The following is a 16,697-nucleotide window of genomic DNA, read 5'->3' as shown; positions in this document are numbered from 1 at the left end:
CGCACGAGCGCGAGAGAGAGCGCACGAGCGCGAGAGAGAGCGCACGAGCGTGAGAGAGAGAGAGAGAGAGCGAGAGAGAGCGAGAGAGCGAGAGAGAGAGAGCTAGAGAGAGAGCGAGAGAGAGAGAGCGAGAGAGAGAGAGCGAGAGAGAGAGAGCGAGAGAGAGCACGCGAGCGCGAGAGAGAGTGCGCGAGAGAGAGAGCGCGCGCGAGCGCGAGAGAGAGAGAGCGTGCGAGAGAAAGAGAGAGAGAGCGAGAGAGAGAGTGAGAGAGAGCACGCGAGCGCGAGAGAGAAAGATCGAGAGAGAGCGCGCGAGCGCCAGAGAGAAAGACAGAGAGAGCGCGCGAGAGAGAGAGAGAGCGAGAGAGAGAGCGAGAGAGAGAGAGCGCGAGAGAGAGAGACAGCGAGAGAGAGAGAGCGCGCGCGAGAGAGCGAGAGAGAAAGAGCGAGAGAGAAAGAGCGAGAGAGAAAGAGCGAGAGAGAAAGAGCGAGAGAGAGCACGCGAGCGCGAGAGAGAGTGCGCGAGAGAGAGAGCGCGCGCGAGCGCGAGAGAGAGAGAGCGCGCGAGAGAAAGAGAGAGAGAGCGAGAGAGAGAGTGAGAGAGAGAGAGCGAGAGAGAGAGTGAGAGAGAGCACGCGAGCGCGAGAGAGAAAGATCGAGAGAGAGCGCGCGAGCGCCAGAGAGAAAGACAGAGAGAGCGCGCGAGAGAGAGAGAGAGCGAGAGAGAGAGCGAGAGAGAGAGAGCGCGAGAGAGAGAGACAGCGAGAGAGAGAGAGCGCGCGCGAGAGAGCGAGAGAGAGCGCGCGCGAGATAGCGAGAGAGAGTGCGCGCGAGAGAGCGAGAGTGAGTGCGCGCGAGAGAGAGAGAGCGCGAGAGAGACAGCGCGAGAGAGAGAGCGCGCGCGAGCGCGAGAGAGAGAGAGCGCGCGAGCGCGCGAGAGAAAGAGAGAGAGTGAGAGAGAGCGCGCGAGCGCGAGAGAGAAAGAGCGAGAGAGAGCACGCGAGCGCGAGAGAGAAAGATCGAGAGAGAGCGTGCGAGCGCCAGAGAGAAAGACAGAGAGAGCGCGCGAGAGAGATTGCGTGAGAGAGAGAGAGAGCGCGAGAGAGAGAGAGCGCGCGAGAGAGAGAGCGCGAGAGAGAGAGAGAGCGAGAGAGAGAGAGCGTGCGCGCGAGAGAGCGAGAGAGAGTGCGCGCGAGAGAGCGAGAGAGAGTGCGCGCGAGAGAGCGAGAGAGTGCGCGCGAGAGAGCGAGAGAGTGCGCGCGAGAGAGAGAGCGCGAGAGAGACAGCGCGAGAGAGACAGCGCGAGAGAGAGAGCGCGAGAGAGAGAGCGCGAGAGAGAGAGTGCGAGAGGGAGAGCGCGAGAGGGAGAGCGCGAGAGAGAGAGCGCGAGAGAGAGAGCGCGCGAGCGCGAGAGAGAGAGACAGAGAGAGCGCGCGAGAGAGAGCGCGCGAGAGAGAGCGCGCGAGAGAGAGCACGCGAGAGAGAGCGCACACGAGAGAGCACACGAGAGAGCACACGCGAGAGCGAGAGAGACCGCGCGAGAGAGGGAGCGCGAGAGAGGGAGCGCGAGAGAGGGAGCGCGAGAGAGGGAGCGCGAGAGAGGGAGCGCGAGAGAGGGAGCGAGCGAGAGAGCAAGCGAGCGAGAGCGCGCGCGAGAGAGCGAGAGAGAGAGCGCGCGAGAGCGAGAGAGAGCGCGCGTGCGCGCGGTAGCAAGCGAGAGACCTGCCTTTAAAGCTTTAGAGATTTTTCCCCCTCCGTCTCGTGGTTTTCTTACACAGAAACTTGCTTGGTAATTATTAGGACAGGGCCCCATAATCTCCTTAGAACATACAACATAGAACAGTACAGCACAGAACAGGCCCTTCAGCCCATGATGTTGTGCCGACCATTGATCCTCATGTAAGCACGCTCAAATTTCTGTGACCATATGCATGTACAGCAGTCTCTTAAATGTCCGCAATGACCTTGCTTCCACAACTGCTGCTGGCATTCCATGCTCTCTCAACTCTGTGTAAAGAACCCGCCTCTGACATCCCCTCTATACTTTCCTCCAACCAGCTTAAAACTATGACCCCTCGTGTTAGCCATTTCTGCCCTGGGAAATAGTCTCTGGCTATCAACTCTATCTATGCCTCTCATTATCTTGTATACCTCAATTAGGTCCCCTCTCCTCCTCCTTTTCTCCAATGAAAAAGTCCGAGCTCAGTCGACCTCTCTTCATAAGATAAGCCCTCCAGTCCAGGCAGCATCCTGGTAAACCTCCTCTGAACCCTCTCCAAAGCATCCACATCTTTCCTATAATAGGGCGACCAGAACTGGACGCACTATTCCAAGTGCGGTCTAACCAAAGTTTTATAGAGCTGCAACAAGATCTCACAACTCTTAAACTCAATCCCCCTGCTAATGAAAGCCAAAACACCATATGCTTTCTTAACAACCCTGTCCACCTGGGTGGCCATTTTAAGGGATCTATGTATCTGCACACCAAGATCCCTCTGTTCCTCCACACTGCCAAGAATCCTATCCTTAATCCTGTACTCAGCTTTCAAATTCGACCTTCCAAAATGCATCACCTCGCATTTATCCAGGTTGAACTCCATCTGCCACCTCTCAGCCCATCTCTGCATCCTGTCAATGTCCCGCTGCAGCCTACAACAGCCCTCTATACTGTCAACGACACCTCCAACCTTTGTGTCGTCTGCAAACTTGCTGACCCATCCTTCAATCCCCTCATCCAAGTCATTCATAAAAATTACAAACAGTAGAGGCCCAAGGACAGAGCCCTGTGGAACCCCACTCACCACTGACTTCCAGGCAGAATATTTTCCTTCTACTACCACTCGCTGTCTTCTGTTGGCCAGCCAATTCTGTATCCAAGCAGCTAAGTTCCCCTGTATCCCATTCCTCCTGACCTTCTGAATGAGCCTACCATGGGGAACCTTATCAAATGCCTTGCTGAAGTCCATATACACCACATCCACAGCTCGACCCTCATCAACCTTTCTAGTCACATCCTCAAAGAACTCGATAAGGTTTGTGAGGCATGACCTGCCCCTCACAAAGCCATGTTGACTGCATTTAATCAAGCCATGCTCTTCCAGATGGTCATAAATCCTATCCCTCAGAATCCTGTCTAACACCTTGCAGACGACAGACGTGAGACTTACTGGTCTGTAATTGCCGGGGATTTCCCTATTTCCTTTCTTGAAGAGAGGAATTACATTTGCCTCTCTCCAGTCCTCAGGTACGACTCCAGTGGAGAGCGAGGATGCAAAGATCTTCGCAAGATCTAGGCTTTCCAGCAAAAGGCATTGGGGCCTATTTCCCATCTCCCTAAAAGCTTTGCTTGGTTGCTTTTCTAAAGTCACACCCACATTAAACTGTTAAATGCAATCCATTGGTAAAACTCTATTTAAACTAGAAGGTGTTTGAACAGTTCATTATCTTCCAGTTTTATTGCATGGTGCATAAACAGAGACCTGTCACTCTACCAATGAGTAAGTGCTGGGACAGTGAAGAGATTAAAAGAAAAGGTTATGAACCATACAACGATGAGGAACAGCGCACACAGCAGTGGTTGGAAAGAAAGGTTTGTGTCCACATGGCCCTTTCATGGCCATTGGAGATCTCAAAGTGCCTTGCAGTCAATTAAATATTTACAAAACTGTTGCAATGTTGGAGATACGGGGAGGTGATGGTCTTGTGGTATTATCGTTGGACTGTTAATCCAGAGACACAGACAATGTTCTAGGGATCTGGATTCAAATCCCACCACGGCAGATGGTGGAATTTGAATTCAATAAATATCTGGAATTAAGAATCTCATGACGATCACGAATCCATTATCAATTGTCGGGAAAAACCCACCTGATTCACTAACTTCCTTTAGGGAAGGACATTGCCATCCTTACCTGGTCTGGCCTACAAGGGACTCCAGACCCACAGGAATGTGGTTGACTCTTTACTGCCCTCTGGACAATTAGGGATGGGCAATAAATGCTGCCCAGCCAGTGACACCCTCATCCCGTGAATGAATAAAGGGGAAAAAAACAGGACCAGCCAGGAGTTGCAGCAACAGCTGAGTACAGCAGATGTTGGTCCAAGAAAGTGTCCCAACATCTCAGCGCAGTAAAAGGATGGGCATTCATTCCCAGTCTTGTCAGTGATAGTCACATTCTGAGAATTAGATTTCTTTACGTGTGAACAATGGGTTCATCTTCCACTTGTGTTCACTACCTCGCATTGTGCATTATCCACTGGTCTGTTACAGATAGCAAACAGAATCAGTCAGACACACTTACCTCTTGTATGTGAGCAACGATGGCTGTCTGAGTTGTAATGTCAAGTTGTTTGATTCTTTCGATGAATTCCTCCTTCCGTTCACACTGGGATGGGGATTTGAGGTGGTGGTGGTGGCGAAGGGGAGGAAGATATATTGAAATTGCAGCATATAGAAATTCACGTCAACATTTCAAACACTTAACACGAATAAATTGGACATCGGGCATAAGTGTTATATTCATGACCAGTCACGGTTCAAAAAGGTTCTAAAAGGAGATTCATTTCAACTTTCTGGGCTGTGCCAATCGATTTGACTTCAGTCAGTTCAAAAACTTCAACAAGCTCCAAACGAGTGAGGAAAAGTTAGGAAAAAACCTAACCTAGTCCAAATATCCTGCCTGACTGACCGCACAGCTCTTTCGCACCTGATCTTCCCTCACTGCACTGTTCGTATGGTCCATTCGAAGAGAGTAGGAGTTAGTGCTTCAACTGGGCTGTGGCCTCTTGCAACAGATTCCTCCCTGGAAACCAGTGAGGTCCTGCCCATTGTTTCAGAGTGAACAGGTCTAGTTCCCCTGCTTGGATAACTTCTCCAGCCAGTTTGATTTAATTATTGAGGTGAGTGTCACCAAGGGGGAAAGAGAGGGAAAAGAGGGGCTGAACATCCTCCTTTGCTGTCAAAACACGAGGATCCTCTGGTTCAAAGCCACCCTGTGGAAGTGAACTAGAAGTACCTGCAGAAACATGGATGTTGCTGGGAAATAATCTGCAATCCGACCCCACCAAAGACACTTTTCCCTCCCCACCCTTATCTGCTTTCCAGAGGGACCACTCTCTCCGGGATTCCCTTGTCCGCTCCACACTCCCCTCCAGCCCCACCACACCCGGCACCTTCCCCTGCAACCTCAGGGAGTGCTACACCTGCCCCCACACCTCCCTCCTCACTCCCATCCCACTTTCCACATCACGCAGAGGTTCACCTGCACATCTGCCAATGTGGTATACTGTATCCGCTGTATCCATTGTGGCCTCCTCTACATTGGGGAAACCAAGCGGAGGCTTAGGACTGCTTTACAGAACACCTCCGCTCGGTTTGCAATAAACAACTACACTTCCCAGTTGCGAACCATTTCAACTCCCTCTCCCATTCCTCAGGTGACATGTCCATCCTGGGCGTCCTGCAGTGCCACAATGATGCCACCTGAAGGTTGCAGGAACAGCAACTCATATTCAGCTTGGGAACCCTGCAGCCCAATGGTATCAATGTGGACTTCACAAACTTCAAAGTTTCGCCTCCCCGAGCACATCCCAAAGCCAGCCCATCTCATCCCCACCTCCCTAATCTGTCCTCCCACCTATCCACTCCTCCCACCCCCATCTCCTACCTACTAACCTCATCCCACCCCCTTGACTTGTCCATCCTCCCTGGACTGACCTATCTCCTCCCTACCTCCCCACCTACACTCACCTTTACTGGCTCCATCCCTGCCTCTTTGACCAGTCTGTCTCCTCCCCACCTATCATCTCCTCTATCCATCTTCTATCCGTCTCCCCCTCTCTTGCTATTTATTTCAGAACCCCCTTCCCCTCCCCCATTTCTGAAGAAGGGTCTAGGCCCAAAACATCAGCTTTCCTGCTCCTCTGATGCTGCTTCACCTGCTGTGTTTATCCAGCTCTGCACCTTGTTATCTCAGCATCCTGTGGCAAGAATTTCCCAGCTCACGGAGAATTGTTTTCCAGCAGGAAGCATCTTTTACATTTAAGCTCCTCCAAACACTTTGTTTTTCATCTTTTAACAATCATGGATAAACAAATAATCCAAAACTGCCTGCCAGTTCCTTGTACACTTCACACTAAAGCTAAGGAATCAACACGAGGAATTACAAACCGCAGGTGCAGAGGGGGTACCTTCCTTGAAAGGATTGCTTTTGAAATAAAAAAGAACACACTGGATAGAAAGCTACATTTCGTCTCTTGGCTACAGTTTTAATAGCATGAAGCATCACGATTTACCTGCACAGCACACCCCAGCATCAGTAGCAGCACCTTCTTCATTTCATCCATGCTCTGTCCTGCAGCAAATTTGAATGGGAGAAAGTTTTAGTATGAACTATCTCCCAAACAATGTGCATGTATACGGTACATGTGTGTGTGAGCACGTGTGCACATAATATATATACGTATGTACGTGTATATCCGTGCTTGAGTGTACTGCACCACACAATTTCCTGTTGCAAACTTGTTCATTTTTAGATTTGTAGAAGAAACGAACTTAATAAACTACACTGAAATTTCAATCTCAATTACTGCCCAATGAATTGAGATTGAATGAGAGGCAGGTAACACATTTCTGGTTCACTGGTATTGGCCGAGCTACAGTTTGTTTAAAAGAAAAGCCTGAACAAGTTCCCTGTCCTACAAGAAATGGCTAAGTATTTCTGAAGCACAGTCAATAGCTGTACTGTTGGACGTGAAACAGCCAACTCAGGCGCATCAAACTCTCACAAAGAACAGTGTGATAATGACTTTTTGTGCTGTAGAGATAAATATTGACAAGGACACAAGAGCGAGCATCCCTGATCATCTTTTATCAGTGCCACACCACGGTTCATGCCCAGCTCAGGGGGCAGATAGGGCGTAACTTTAATATCCCATCTGAAAGTGAATTGAGCCATAGTTGACACTGAAGACTCTAACCTCACACCCCCCAGCTCACATCAAGGTAGTAAGAAGTGTGAAGCTGGATGAACACAGCAGGCCAAGCAGCATCTCAGGGGCACAAAAGCTGACATCAGCTTTTGTGCTCCTGAGATGCTGCTTGGCCTGCTGTGTTCATCCAGCTTCACACTTTATTATCTTGGATTCTCCAGCATCTGCAGTTCCCATTATCTCTGACACATCTCAAGGTGGTGGGTCATGTCCGTTGAGAAACATAAATAGGGCTGAATTCCAGCAATGAACAGGGGGTGATATCCTTAGGACGAGTTATTACACTGAAGGCCTAGCTGTCCTCTGATGTGGACGTTTGGTGCTGTTTGGAAAACTGATCTTTTCTTTTATTATTGTGCGTTCTCACTGTGCACCAAGGTGATGACCAGTTAATCTCGGTTTACTGCTGTTGGTGAGGGACAGAAACTGGTTCCAACACCAGGAGAAATCACTGACTCTCCCGCAGTGTCGACTTGGTCAAAAGGTCCCAGTTGAAAGATAAGTGCCCTCAACAGTGCAGCACTTTCTAAGTATTGGACTGCAATGTTAGACTGAATTGTGTGTGTCATGTCCCTCGAGTGGGATTTGGACTCACAACCTTTTAACTCAGTGCAACTATTTACATGATTAACTCTGGCGACTCCATTTTTGTTTTATGCAAAACTCCCAAGAAGATTAATGGGATGGTTTTAAAGCCCACGAGAGGGAACTGGTTGCAAGAGGAGATTAAATGGGCCAGGTCACCGCCAAATTGATTTTATTTCACTGGAATAGGCTGTGAAAGCTAATTAATGGGTGGGACATCAGGACATCTAGGAAGCCTGTAATCTGTGAAAGAAATGGTCTTGAAAAGGCATCTAAAACCTAGATTGATACTCCAATTGCAGTACTAAGGGTGCGTAACACCTAGTGTTAACTTTAGATATGGAGTTAAGGGGGGAGGCCTATCTGCTCTCACCGGTGAACATTAAAACAGTGCCACGTACATCTTCAAAGAAGAAAAAGAAACTAAAATTAAAATAGCCCCATTTCTGAAGAAGGGTCCCAGCCCGAAACATTTCCTGCTCCTCTGATGCTGCCTGGCCTGCTGCATTCCTCCAGTTTCACACTGTTATTTCTCACTCCAGCATCCATCGTTCTTACTATCTCTGAAACTATCCTGTGTCCTTGCCAATATTTACCCCTCGGTTAAGATCACAGGAAGGAGATTATCTGGTCATCACATTGATGTTTGCGGAAGCTTGCGGTGTACAGAATTACTGCTGTATCTCCTATATTTCAACGATAGCTACAATTGAAAAGTAATTCATTGGCTGTGAAGTGCTTTGGGACGTACTGGAGTCACAAAGAAACGCATGTTATTTTTGTGCAGAACTTGTATTTGATAGAACTTGGAACAGCACTTGTAGCTGTGGACTGCAAACTAGCACTGGAGAAGGTGCAAAACATATACTAAAGCACTAGAAGTGGAAAGTATAATCAACGAGTAAAGATTGAGTACATCAGACTTATCTCTCCTCAATGTGTCCTGTTAGAAGTCCTTAAGATAGTGCACAAGATGATGAGAGGCATAGATAGAGTGGATAGCCGGAGACATTTCCCCAGGGCAGAAATGACTATTATGAGGGGGCATAATTTTAAGGTGACTGGAGGAAGGTGTAAGGGAGATGTCAGAGGTAGGTTCTTCACACAGAGTGGTGGGCGTGTGGAATGCGCTGCCGGCAGTGGCAGTGGAGTCAGATACTTTAGGGACATTTAAAGGGACTCTTGGATAGGCACATGGAGGATAGTAAAATGTAGGGTATGCAGAGTAGATTGATCTTAGTAAGATAATAGCTTGACACAACATTGTGGGCCGAAGGGCCTGAACTGTGCTGTACTGTTCTATGTTCTTACGATGAGGAAATGATTTTGTGGAATAAGTATGAAGGTGACGTTTCCACTTTTAGGTTAAAACTAGCAGGCATAAATATAAAATAGTGACAAACGTGTAGAATAGCAATTCCTTACTCAGAGTGGTCAGATTGTGGAACATGCTAATTACGAAAGGAGGGAATAGGAGGGAGTAGGCCCTTCCACCTGCGACTTTGCTCTATCAGATCCTGGCATATTTCCTACTTCAACATCATTTTCTATCTCCTCAGCATCCAAAAGACAATTTAAGCACAGATGCATTCAAGGAGAAGCTTGATAAGCAAATCAGGGAGAACAGAAGGGTACACTGATGAGGAAAGATGAAAAAAGAGAGGAGAGAAGGTTCATGTGGAACCTAAACACTGACATGGAGCTGTTGGGATGAATGACCAGTCTCTGAGCAAAGCTAACAAACCAAACTGGTTCCTGGGATGGCAGGACTGACAGATCGAGAGAGACCGGATTGGTTAGGACTCTGAAGAAGAGTCACTCGACTTGAAATGTTAACGCTATTTTCTTCCACAGATGTTGCCCAGACTTGCTGAATTTCTCCAGTGACTTCTGTTTTTGTTCCAGTTTAGGACTACATTCACTGGAGTTCATAGAAACCTGGAAAATTCTAACAAGACTAGACCAGTTAAATGCAGAAAAGATCTTCCCAATAACCAGGGGGTCCAGAACCAGGATCACAGCCTAATGATACTGGGCAGACTATTTGGAGCGGAGAGGAGGGGAAATTTCGTCCAGAGAATGGTGAGCCTGTGGAATTCTCTGCCACAGAAAGTAGTTGAGGGCGAATCATTGAATATTTCCATGAAGTGTGGGTGGCACGGTGGCTCAGTGGGTAGCACTGCTGTCTCACAGCGCCAGGGACTCGGGTTGGAGTCCACCCTCAGGTTACTGTGTGGAGTCTGCACATTCTCCCATATTTGTGTGGATTTCCTCCGGGTGCTCTGGTTTCATCCCACAGTCCAAAGATGTGCAGGGTAGGTGGATTGGCCATGCTAAATTGTCCGTAGTGTTCAAGCTAGATGGGTTAGCCCTGGGAAATGCACAGTTACGGGGAAAGGGTTGAATCCAGGGCTAAAGAGATCAAAGGGGCCTGGGAACAGGATACTGATTTGGATGATCAGCCATGTTCATACTGAATAGTGCAGCAGGCTTCTATTTTCTCTGAACTATAAGTGATTGGGCATTGACCTGTATGTTGTACAAGAAAAGGGAGATTTGAAATCAGGCAAGAACTCGGAGGCAAAAAAGTAAATGAAACATTTTCAATTAGCTTTTAAAACCATAAGCCAGACATACCCAGAAACTGTAATCTGTTGTGAACCGTTCTATATTTATTTTCACAGGAAGTTGTAATTCAGCAGGTTAAAAACAGACTGATGAAAATTTTCCTACTATTGCCCTTAAATCCAATGTTTACAAAAATAAAAAAATGGAGCTAATGTTAAACTAACACAGACATTCGCTGTCCCACTGAGGTGCCTCACAGTATAAAAACTCCAAACTGACACTGTGCTCCCACCCTGCCAAACAAACCATTAGCAGATTCACTTTTTACCCTTCTCCACAAAAGGAAAATAAACTCAGTTTGGACAACTGATTTATTTAGCCTTCTAATGAAGGAGAGGAAGTGTTTCACTGTTAAAGGATGAGCCTGTCAAATAAGCTCCTAAATCAGTTCTCAAATTCACCGAGAGTTGGAGTTGCTACAGACTGGGCTCTACATCTCGGCCTGTGGCCAAAAGGACATTAGGCACAGGAGTTCACATTTAAGCAAGGTTTATGTTAATGACCACTGTGGGATAAATTAAAATCATTGTTGGCACATAGATATGAGATGGAATTGCTTACGATAAGCTCTAATAAAAGGAAGTGTGTCAACATGCCAGCTATCAAAATTGAGGAGACTTGGCAGTCAAGGAGTTTCCTGCAGAGGTCAAACAACATGTGTATCTTTCAGTAAAGGTCAAGGACAACCTTTGATTTATGTCTGAAGCACCATTTCCTGCTGAGTTTGAGAAGCTGCAACCAACTTCAACCTCAACATCCAACCAACGCTTGGCTTAATGTAAGATAACAAAGTGTGGAGCTGGATGAATGCAGCAGGCCAAGCAGCATCTCAGGAGCACAAAAGCTGACGTTTCGGGCCTAGACCCTTCATCAGAGACGAGTCCTCTCTGATGAAGGGTCTAGGCCCAAAACGTCAGCTTTTGTGCTCCTGAGATGCTGCTTGGCCTGCTGTGTTCATCCAGCCTCACACTTTATTATCTTGGATTCTCCAGCATCTGCAGTTCCCATTATCCCTTGGCTTCATGTAACTCTGTCTTTACACTGCCACTTCAGTTTGGAGTCAAACATGTCACTGTGATACTGGATCCCGACAAAGATGCCCCTGAGCAGGTTAGGACAGTAAGCTTCCCTCTCGGAGAGAGATTACCAAAGCAGTTGGGTTTTTATGATAGTCATTTTTACACAACCCCCATTTTTCTTTATTTAAAGAGCTAAGTGGAATTTGAACTTTATGTTGAACATGTAAGAGAGGGGACCAGGAGCAGTCCATTCAGGCCCTCAATCCCTGCTCCACTAATCAACACATCATGCCTTTTCATTGCTACCCCTATAGCCCTCAACTCTCAGTTCAACTTTCCGGATTAGTATTCCTGTAACAGAGTGACTACATGACTATAATCCAGGCCCCATCACTACCCTCTCAAGATACTTAGGCTGGTCAATAAGTATCAAGACTTGTTAGCAACACCTTTCCTAGGAATTAACCAATACTGTAAATAATCATATTGGTAGAAAACGAGTCAATTTATTGCGTGGAGTGAATGGCAATTTCAACAAGACATTCCTCCCCTCAAATAGGATCCAGTTCAAAAGAGAAGTAAACTTAGGAAAGAACAGACATGGGAACTGCAAGAAGCCTTCGACTCCAGCCTCTTGTGCTACTCATCGAATCATACACTACAGAAGAGGCCCTTCAGCCCATCAAGGCTGTACTGCCAAAAATATGTTACCTACTGACACTAGTCCCAACTTCCCACATTAGGACCGTAGCTGGAATATTATTGCATTTCCAATGCTCAACCAAATTTTTTTTTAAAAGTTTGTGAGGTTCCCTGCCTCAACTACCCTCCCCGACAGTGCATTCCAGACCTCCGCTATCCTTCGGGAGATAAACCCTTTTCTCAAATCCCCTCTAAACTTCTTGGCTTTGACTTTAAAATTACGCCCCATTCAATTAGCTTATGGTCGATCAGTATCTTAACTGAATCTTACCACTTTGGCTCCATCTCTCTTATGAGCTTTGCCTGAACAAAATTTAAGCTCATGTCCCCTTGTTGCAGATTTCTTCCACCCCTCAACCCAAACCCTCCCTTTGCTTCACCCACTTCCTCACTATCCCCTGACCCGAATCGCACGGGAATACCTGTACCCAGTGGAAATAAATTATACCCCCATCCTATCAACTTCTACTATTTGAAATGCTTTAATTGCCTCAATTAATCATCTACATTCTTCCTGATAAGATGTTATTACACACCTCGGGAGCAGGTAGGACTTGAACGTCAGCCTCCTGGTCCATGAGTAGGGGCACTACCGCTGCGACACAAGAGGGGCTGTCAATTAATCACCTGCATTCAAGGGGGGACAAAGATTAACCTGTGCTCAAGCTATCAAATCAGCAGGTCTCCTGAGTAGTTCATGTCAACATGAACACTGCAAGCTGTATCGCAGAATAATGAATGACTGTTGAGATGAAATTCCACGGAGGATTCAGGAAGGGTCTTTGCCTTTGTAGGAGTCAAAATGTAATTCTATCTGATGCAAATGGGAGCGCAGCATTTATCACCAACATTGCTTCTGTTCCCAGACACCTGCAGTGAGATTCCTGTTCGCCTGGGGAGTGTGCGCTTTCTTCGTGGAAACTCCTGCGCCATTCAGAATCAGTGCTTCAAACCAACCAGCACCCTTTCTTCCTCCTCCCCTAGAAACTGCTGCAATCCGTGCGAAATTTGGCCTTCCTGTTTGTCTACTGATAAGTACAAAATTCTTCAATAAGCACCTCACTGTGCCCAGCCAGATTCCTGCTGTGTTGTTGCTTCATCAACAGAAAATGTTTATTCAAAACTAGAGACCTGTGCGTGTGTGCGGGTTCAGCAGTATAACTCTGCTCCAAGCCATCCTGAGAAGGTGGGGAAAAACCTTCAGTTCTGTGGAAGGGTCACCAGACCCAAAACATTAAGTCTGATTTCTCTCCACAGTCGCTGCCAGACCTGCTGAACTTTTCCAGCAACTTCTGTTTTTGTTCTATTTATAAAACTCCTTCCAGGATAGCCCAAAGTACTTACGATTCCGCTTGGGAACCCTGCAGCCCAATGGTATCAACGTGGACTTCACCAGCTTCAAAATCTCCCCTTCCCCCACCGCATCCCAAAACCAGCCCAGCCTGTCTCTGCCTCCCTAACCTGTTCTTCCTCTCACCCATCCTTTCCTCCCACCCCAAGCCGCACCTCCGTTTCCTCCCTACTAACCTCATCCCACGTCCTTGACCTGTCCATCCTCCCTGGACTGACCTATCCCCTCCCTACCTCCCCACTATACTCTCTCCACGTATCTTCTTTTCTCTCCATCTTCAGTCCGCCTCCCCCTCTCTCCGTATTTATTCCAGAACCCTCTCCCCATCCCCCTCTCTGATGAAGGGTCTAGGCCCAAAACGTCAGCTTTTGTGCTCCTGAGATGCTGCTGGGCCTGCTGTGTTCATCCAGCTCCACACTTTATTATCTTAGCCCAAAGTACTACACAGCTAATAAACACACTGAGGCGTTATTACTGTTGTAACAGGGAACAAACTCAGCAGTTGATTTGAGCACAGCACAGTCACACAAACACGCTTACCCCAAATCCCTCTTCCCTCCCGACTCCGTATTGTTTCTGCCAAATGAAACTCTGGGTTATAGGTGGCACGGTGGCTCAGTGGTTAGCACTGCTGCCTCACAGTGCCAGGGAGCCAGGTTCGATTCCAGCTTTGGATGGCTGTGTGGAGTTTGCATGTTCTCCCTGTGTTGTTGTGTTTTACCATCGGATTGCCCTGTTTTCCTCCCACAGTCCAAAGATATGCAGGTTAGGCGGACTGGCTGTGCTAAATTGCCCGTAGTGTCCAGGGACGTGCTGGCTAGGAGGATTAGCCACGGAAATACAACGTTACAGGAATTAGGTAGAGGAGTGGTCTTGGTGAAATGCTCTTAGAGGGTCAGTCTGGCCTGATAGGCTGAGTGGCCTGCTTCCACACTGTAGGTATTCTATGCAGTGTTTAACTTTCTGGGGTTTGAACCAATCAGCTTCTTACTTGGGCAAGAATGTCACCTCTGAGCTAAGGCAAACAGTACCTCGAGCCTTGGTCAGCTAACAACATTAATTTTGCAGCAATGCAGTATTTAAAGCTTTTTACAGGTTGATTACGGAAAGAATCTAGGTCATCAATTAACCCAGGATACACCCACACTCACTCCTTAGTGTGGCTGACAGCAAGAGATATGAACACATTTGTGTCTAGAACATTTGGAGCATTGTTATAGTATCAGAATTCATTGGATTATTGAGGGCGCCAGCAAAATACCTTCACTACATCTAGGCCCTTCAGGACTAAGGTATGATGGTCTGTGAATCACTGTTTTTTCTACAGTTCACTGTATACTGACCCTGTCCTGGGGCACAGACCTGCTCCCCCCACCAAGGCACTGGCCTTTTAGATGAAGATATTTCACCATTTTCCTGAATGACTGACATTGCAATCCCGAGCCTGTGCCCATGTATTTAATTCTCTGACCAGGATGGTGACCAGGGCTGAAGAACATGAACATGGATTGATTCGGTACGTTTTGGAGGAGATATGAATGGTGTTTAATACTTTATCATCGGCGAACATCCCCACTTCTGACCTTATGATGGAAGTCATTGACAAAGCAGCTGAAGATGGTTGGGGCTAGGACACTACCCTGAGGTTATCCCTGAATAAATGTTTGATAGCGTTATCAAACAATACCTCCCTCACCTGAAATCTGAACAACAATTTCCTGCTTTTTGGGGGGTGGGGGGTGGGGGCGGGGGGCGGGTGGGGCGCGGATGGAACAACTTCCCACACTGCTGGTTAGATGCCAGGTTGTAGCTGCACTGGAACATTTAATAAGAGGCACAGCTAACTCTCGGTGAAGAGTGACCGAGTTTGAAAATCTACTTTCTTCCCACAGACGCTGCCAGAGCTGCTGAGTTTCTCCAGCAACGTATGCTTTTGTTTTAAATTCTCATCCACATTGGTGATGGGTGAATTCATCTCTGAACAACGTAGGCCGCGGATCAAAAGTTCCGTAACAGAGCTTCATACTCTTGTACTTCTGGTGTATTTCTAAAGAACACATATTTTGAAATCTACCCATCTCCCAATCCTATCGCTGGAGTGAATGGAGCTAGGCTCAGCGGTGCCCAAAAGGAAGAAGTTTCAATATGCCCCTTCTCCAAAAGGACCACAATCTGCTTCCTGGTTGTGAACTGCGTGCCAGCCAGAAGGCTCTAAATTCATTCATTCCTTCCTTCCTTCCTTCATTCCTGCAAATATCTATTGAGGTATCCAATCACAGCCAAGGTAGTTTTGGGCTTACAGGCTCATATTTACTTTAGCACAGGCTACAAGAGGGAGGAACATTAGTTGGAAAAGTGCATTCCAAGTTCCAGCTCACCTCGATCGTTCTGGTGGCTGTGTGATAACGACAGAGCAATACTGGAGCGTCAACTAATCCTCACAATCAATCCACATTGACCAGTTTATAACAGGCTTGGTTGTGAAGGGGGGCGGGGGGGAAATGCTTCAGTGGTGTAGAATTTTGCAATCCACAATGCCACTCGTGCCTGCTACACCATGCATTGGATCTCAATTCATAGACAATGACATTTTGTGACACCTTATACATGTGCCCAGTGGAAATGAATGGTTCTCAGTTAAGAGACGGATCAGAGTCTGACTTGTTACATTGTATGCTTGTATTGCCCACTGACCCTTACCGACCCATGTTAAGGATGACCAAATTGTGTGTGAGATCAAACGGTGTCCGAAGCCAGTTACCCCGAAGACCAGAAAGAACAGAGACACACCCAAAGCTTGCAATGAGCCATCACTGGTGAAGGACTGAAATCACTCACCTGAGAGGGGATCTTTTGCAATCGTTAGCACATTTGGCAAACTCATCACCACCAATTGCTGCAGACACTCCTGTTAATAAAACACACAGTAAAGATCTGGATTAATTCCAAAGGAGTGAACTTCCCGTTAACATAGTTGCGTAGCAATCAAATATCTACATTTGACAATATCATCCTAGTGGTTAATCATCCTGGTGCCCATTTTCAAAGATGATGGAAAGTTATTAAATGGGGAGAGGAAGCAGAGCACTTTCCCCACAGAAACACTCACTTCCTCCTTGCTCCTCATGACACCTTTGAAGAAAAATATTTCTTTTCCTCAAGTATTTTAACATCAGTTAAGGGTGGGGGCCGAGGGGAGTGGTGAAAGTCTGTTTGTTTTCCTGTTCCATGTTTCCTGTCTTTCAGCTTCTTCAAAATGTACATAATCTAAATAGCAAATGTGTCCCAGGCCTTTTTTTCAAACTGCTAGAAGTGAACATAAAGCTGACCATTGCTGGTGGCTTCCCATTCTGTGGGTGGTGGGAGGGAGTGGCGGGGGGGGGGGGGCAGAGTGATTTCGGGGTAGGGGAGTAGAGATATCT

At 47.3% G+C, this 16,697-nt stretch overlaps 1 protein-coding gene across 3 annotated transcripts in view; it reads right to left on the bottom strand.

Annotated features, from left to right (window-relative positions):
• ccdc88c (coiled-coil domain containing 88C) overlaps positions 1-16,697 on the bottom strand; it is a 257,529-nt gene that overhangs the window by 102,699 nt on the left and 138,133 nt on the right. For all 3 annotated transcript variants that reach the window (XM_059648946.1, XM_059648947.1, XM_059648948.1), the window contains 3 exons: positions 16,114-16,183; positions 6,295-6,353; positions 4,302-4,385 (listed from right to left, as the gene is read on the bottom strand). In XM_059648946.1, the coding sequence (XP_059504929.1) occupies positions 4,302-4,385; positions 6,295-6,353; positions 16,114-16,183 (213 nt within the window). The remainder of the gene's footprint in view (positions 1-4,301; positions 4,386-6,294; positions 6,354-16,113; positions 16,184-16,697) is intronic.

This window comes from Stegostoma tigrinum, chromosome 10 (genome assembly GCF_030684315.1).
Source record: "Stegostoma tigrinum isolate sSteTig4 chromosome 10, sSteTig4.hap1, whole genome shotgun sequence".
In the NCBI taxonomy this organism is placed as follows: domain Eukaryota; kingdom Metazoa; phylum Chordata; class Chondrichthyes; order Orectolobiformes; family Stegostomatidae; genus Stegostoma; species Stegostoma tigrinum.
The sequence above is the reverse complement of the archived record's forward strand: the minus strand, read 5'-3'. Positions and strand labels throughout refer to the sequence as shown.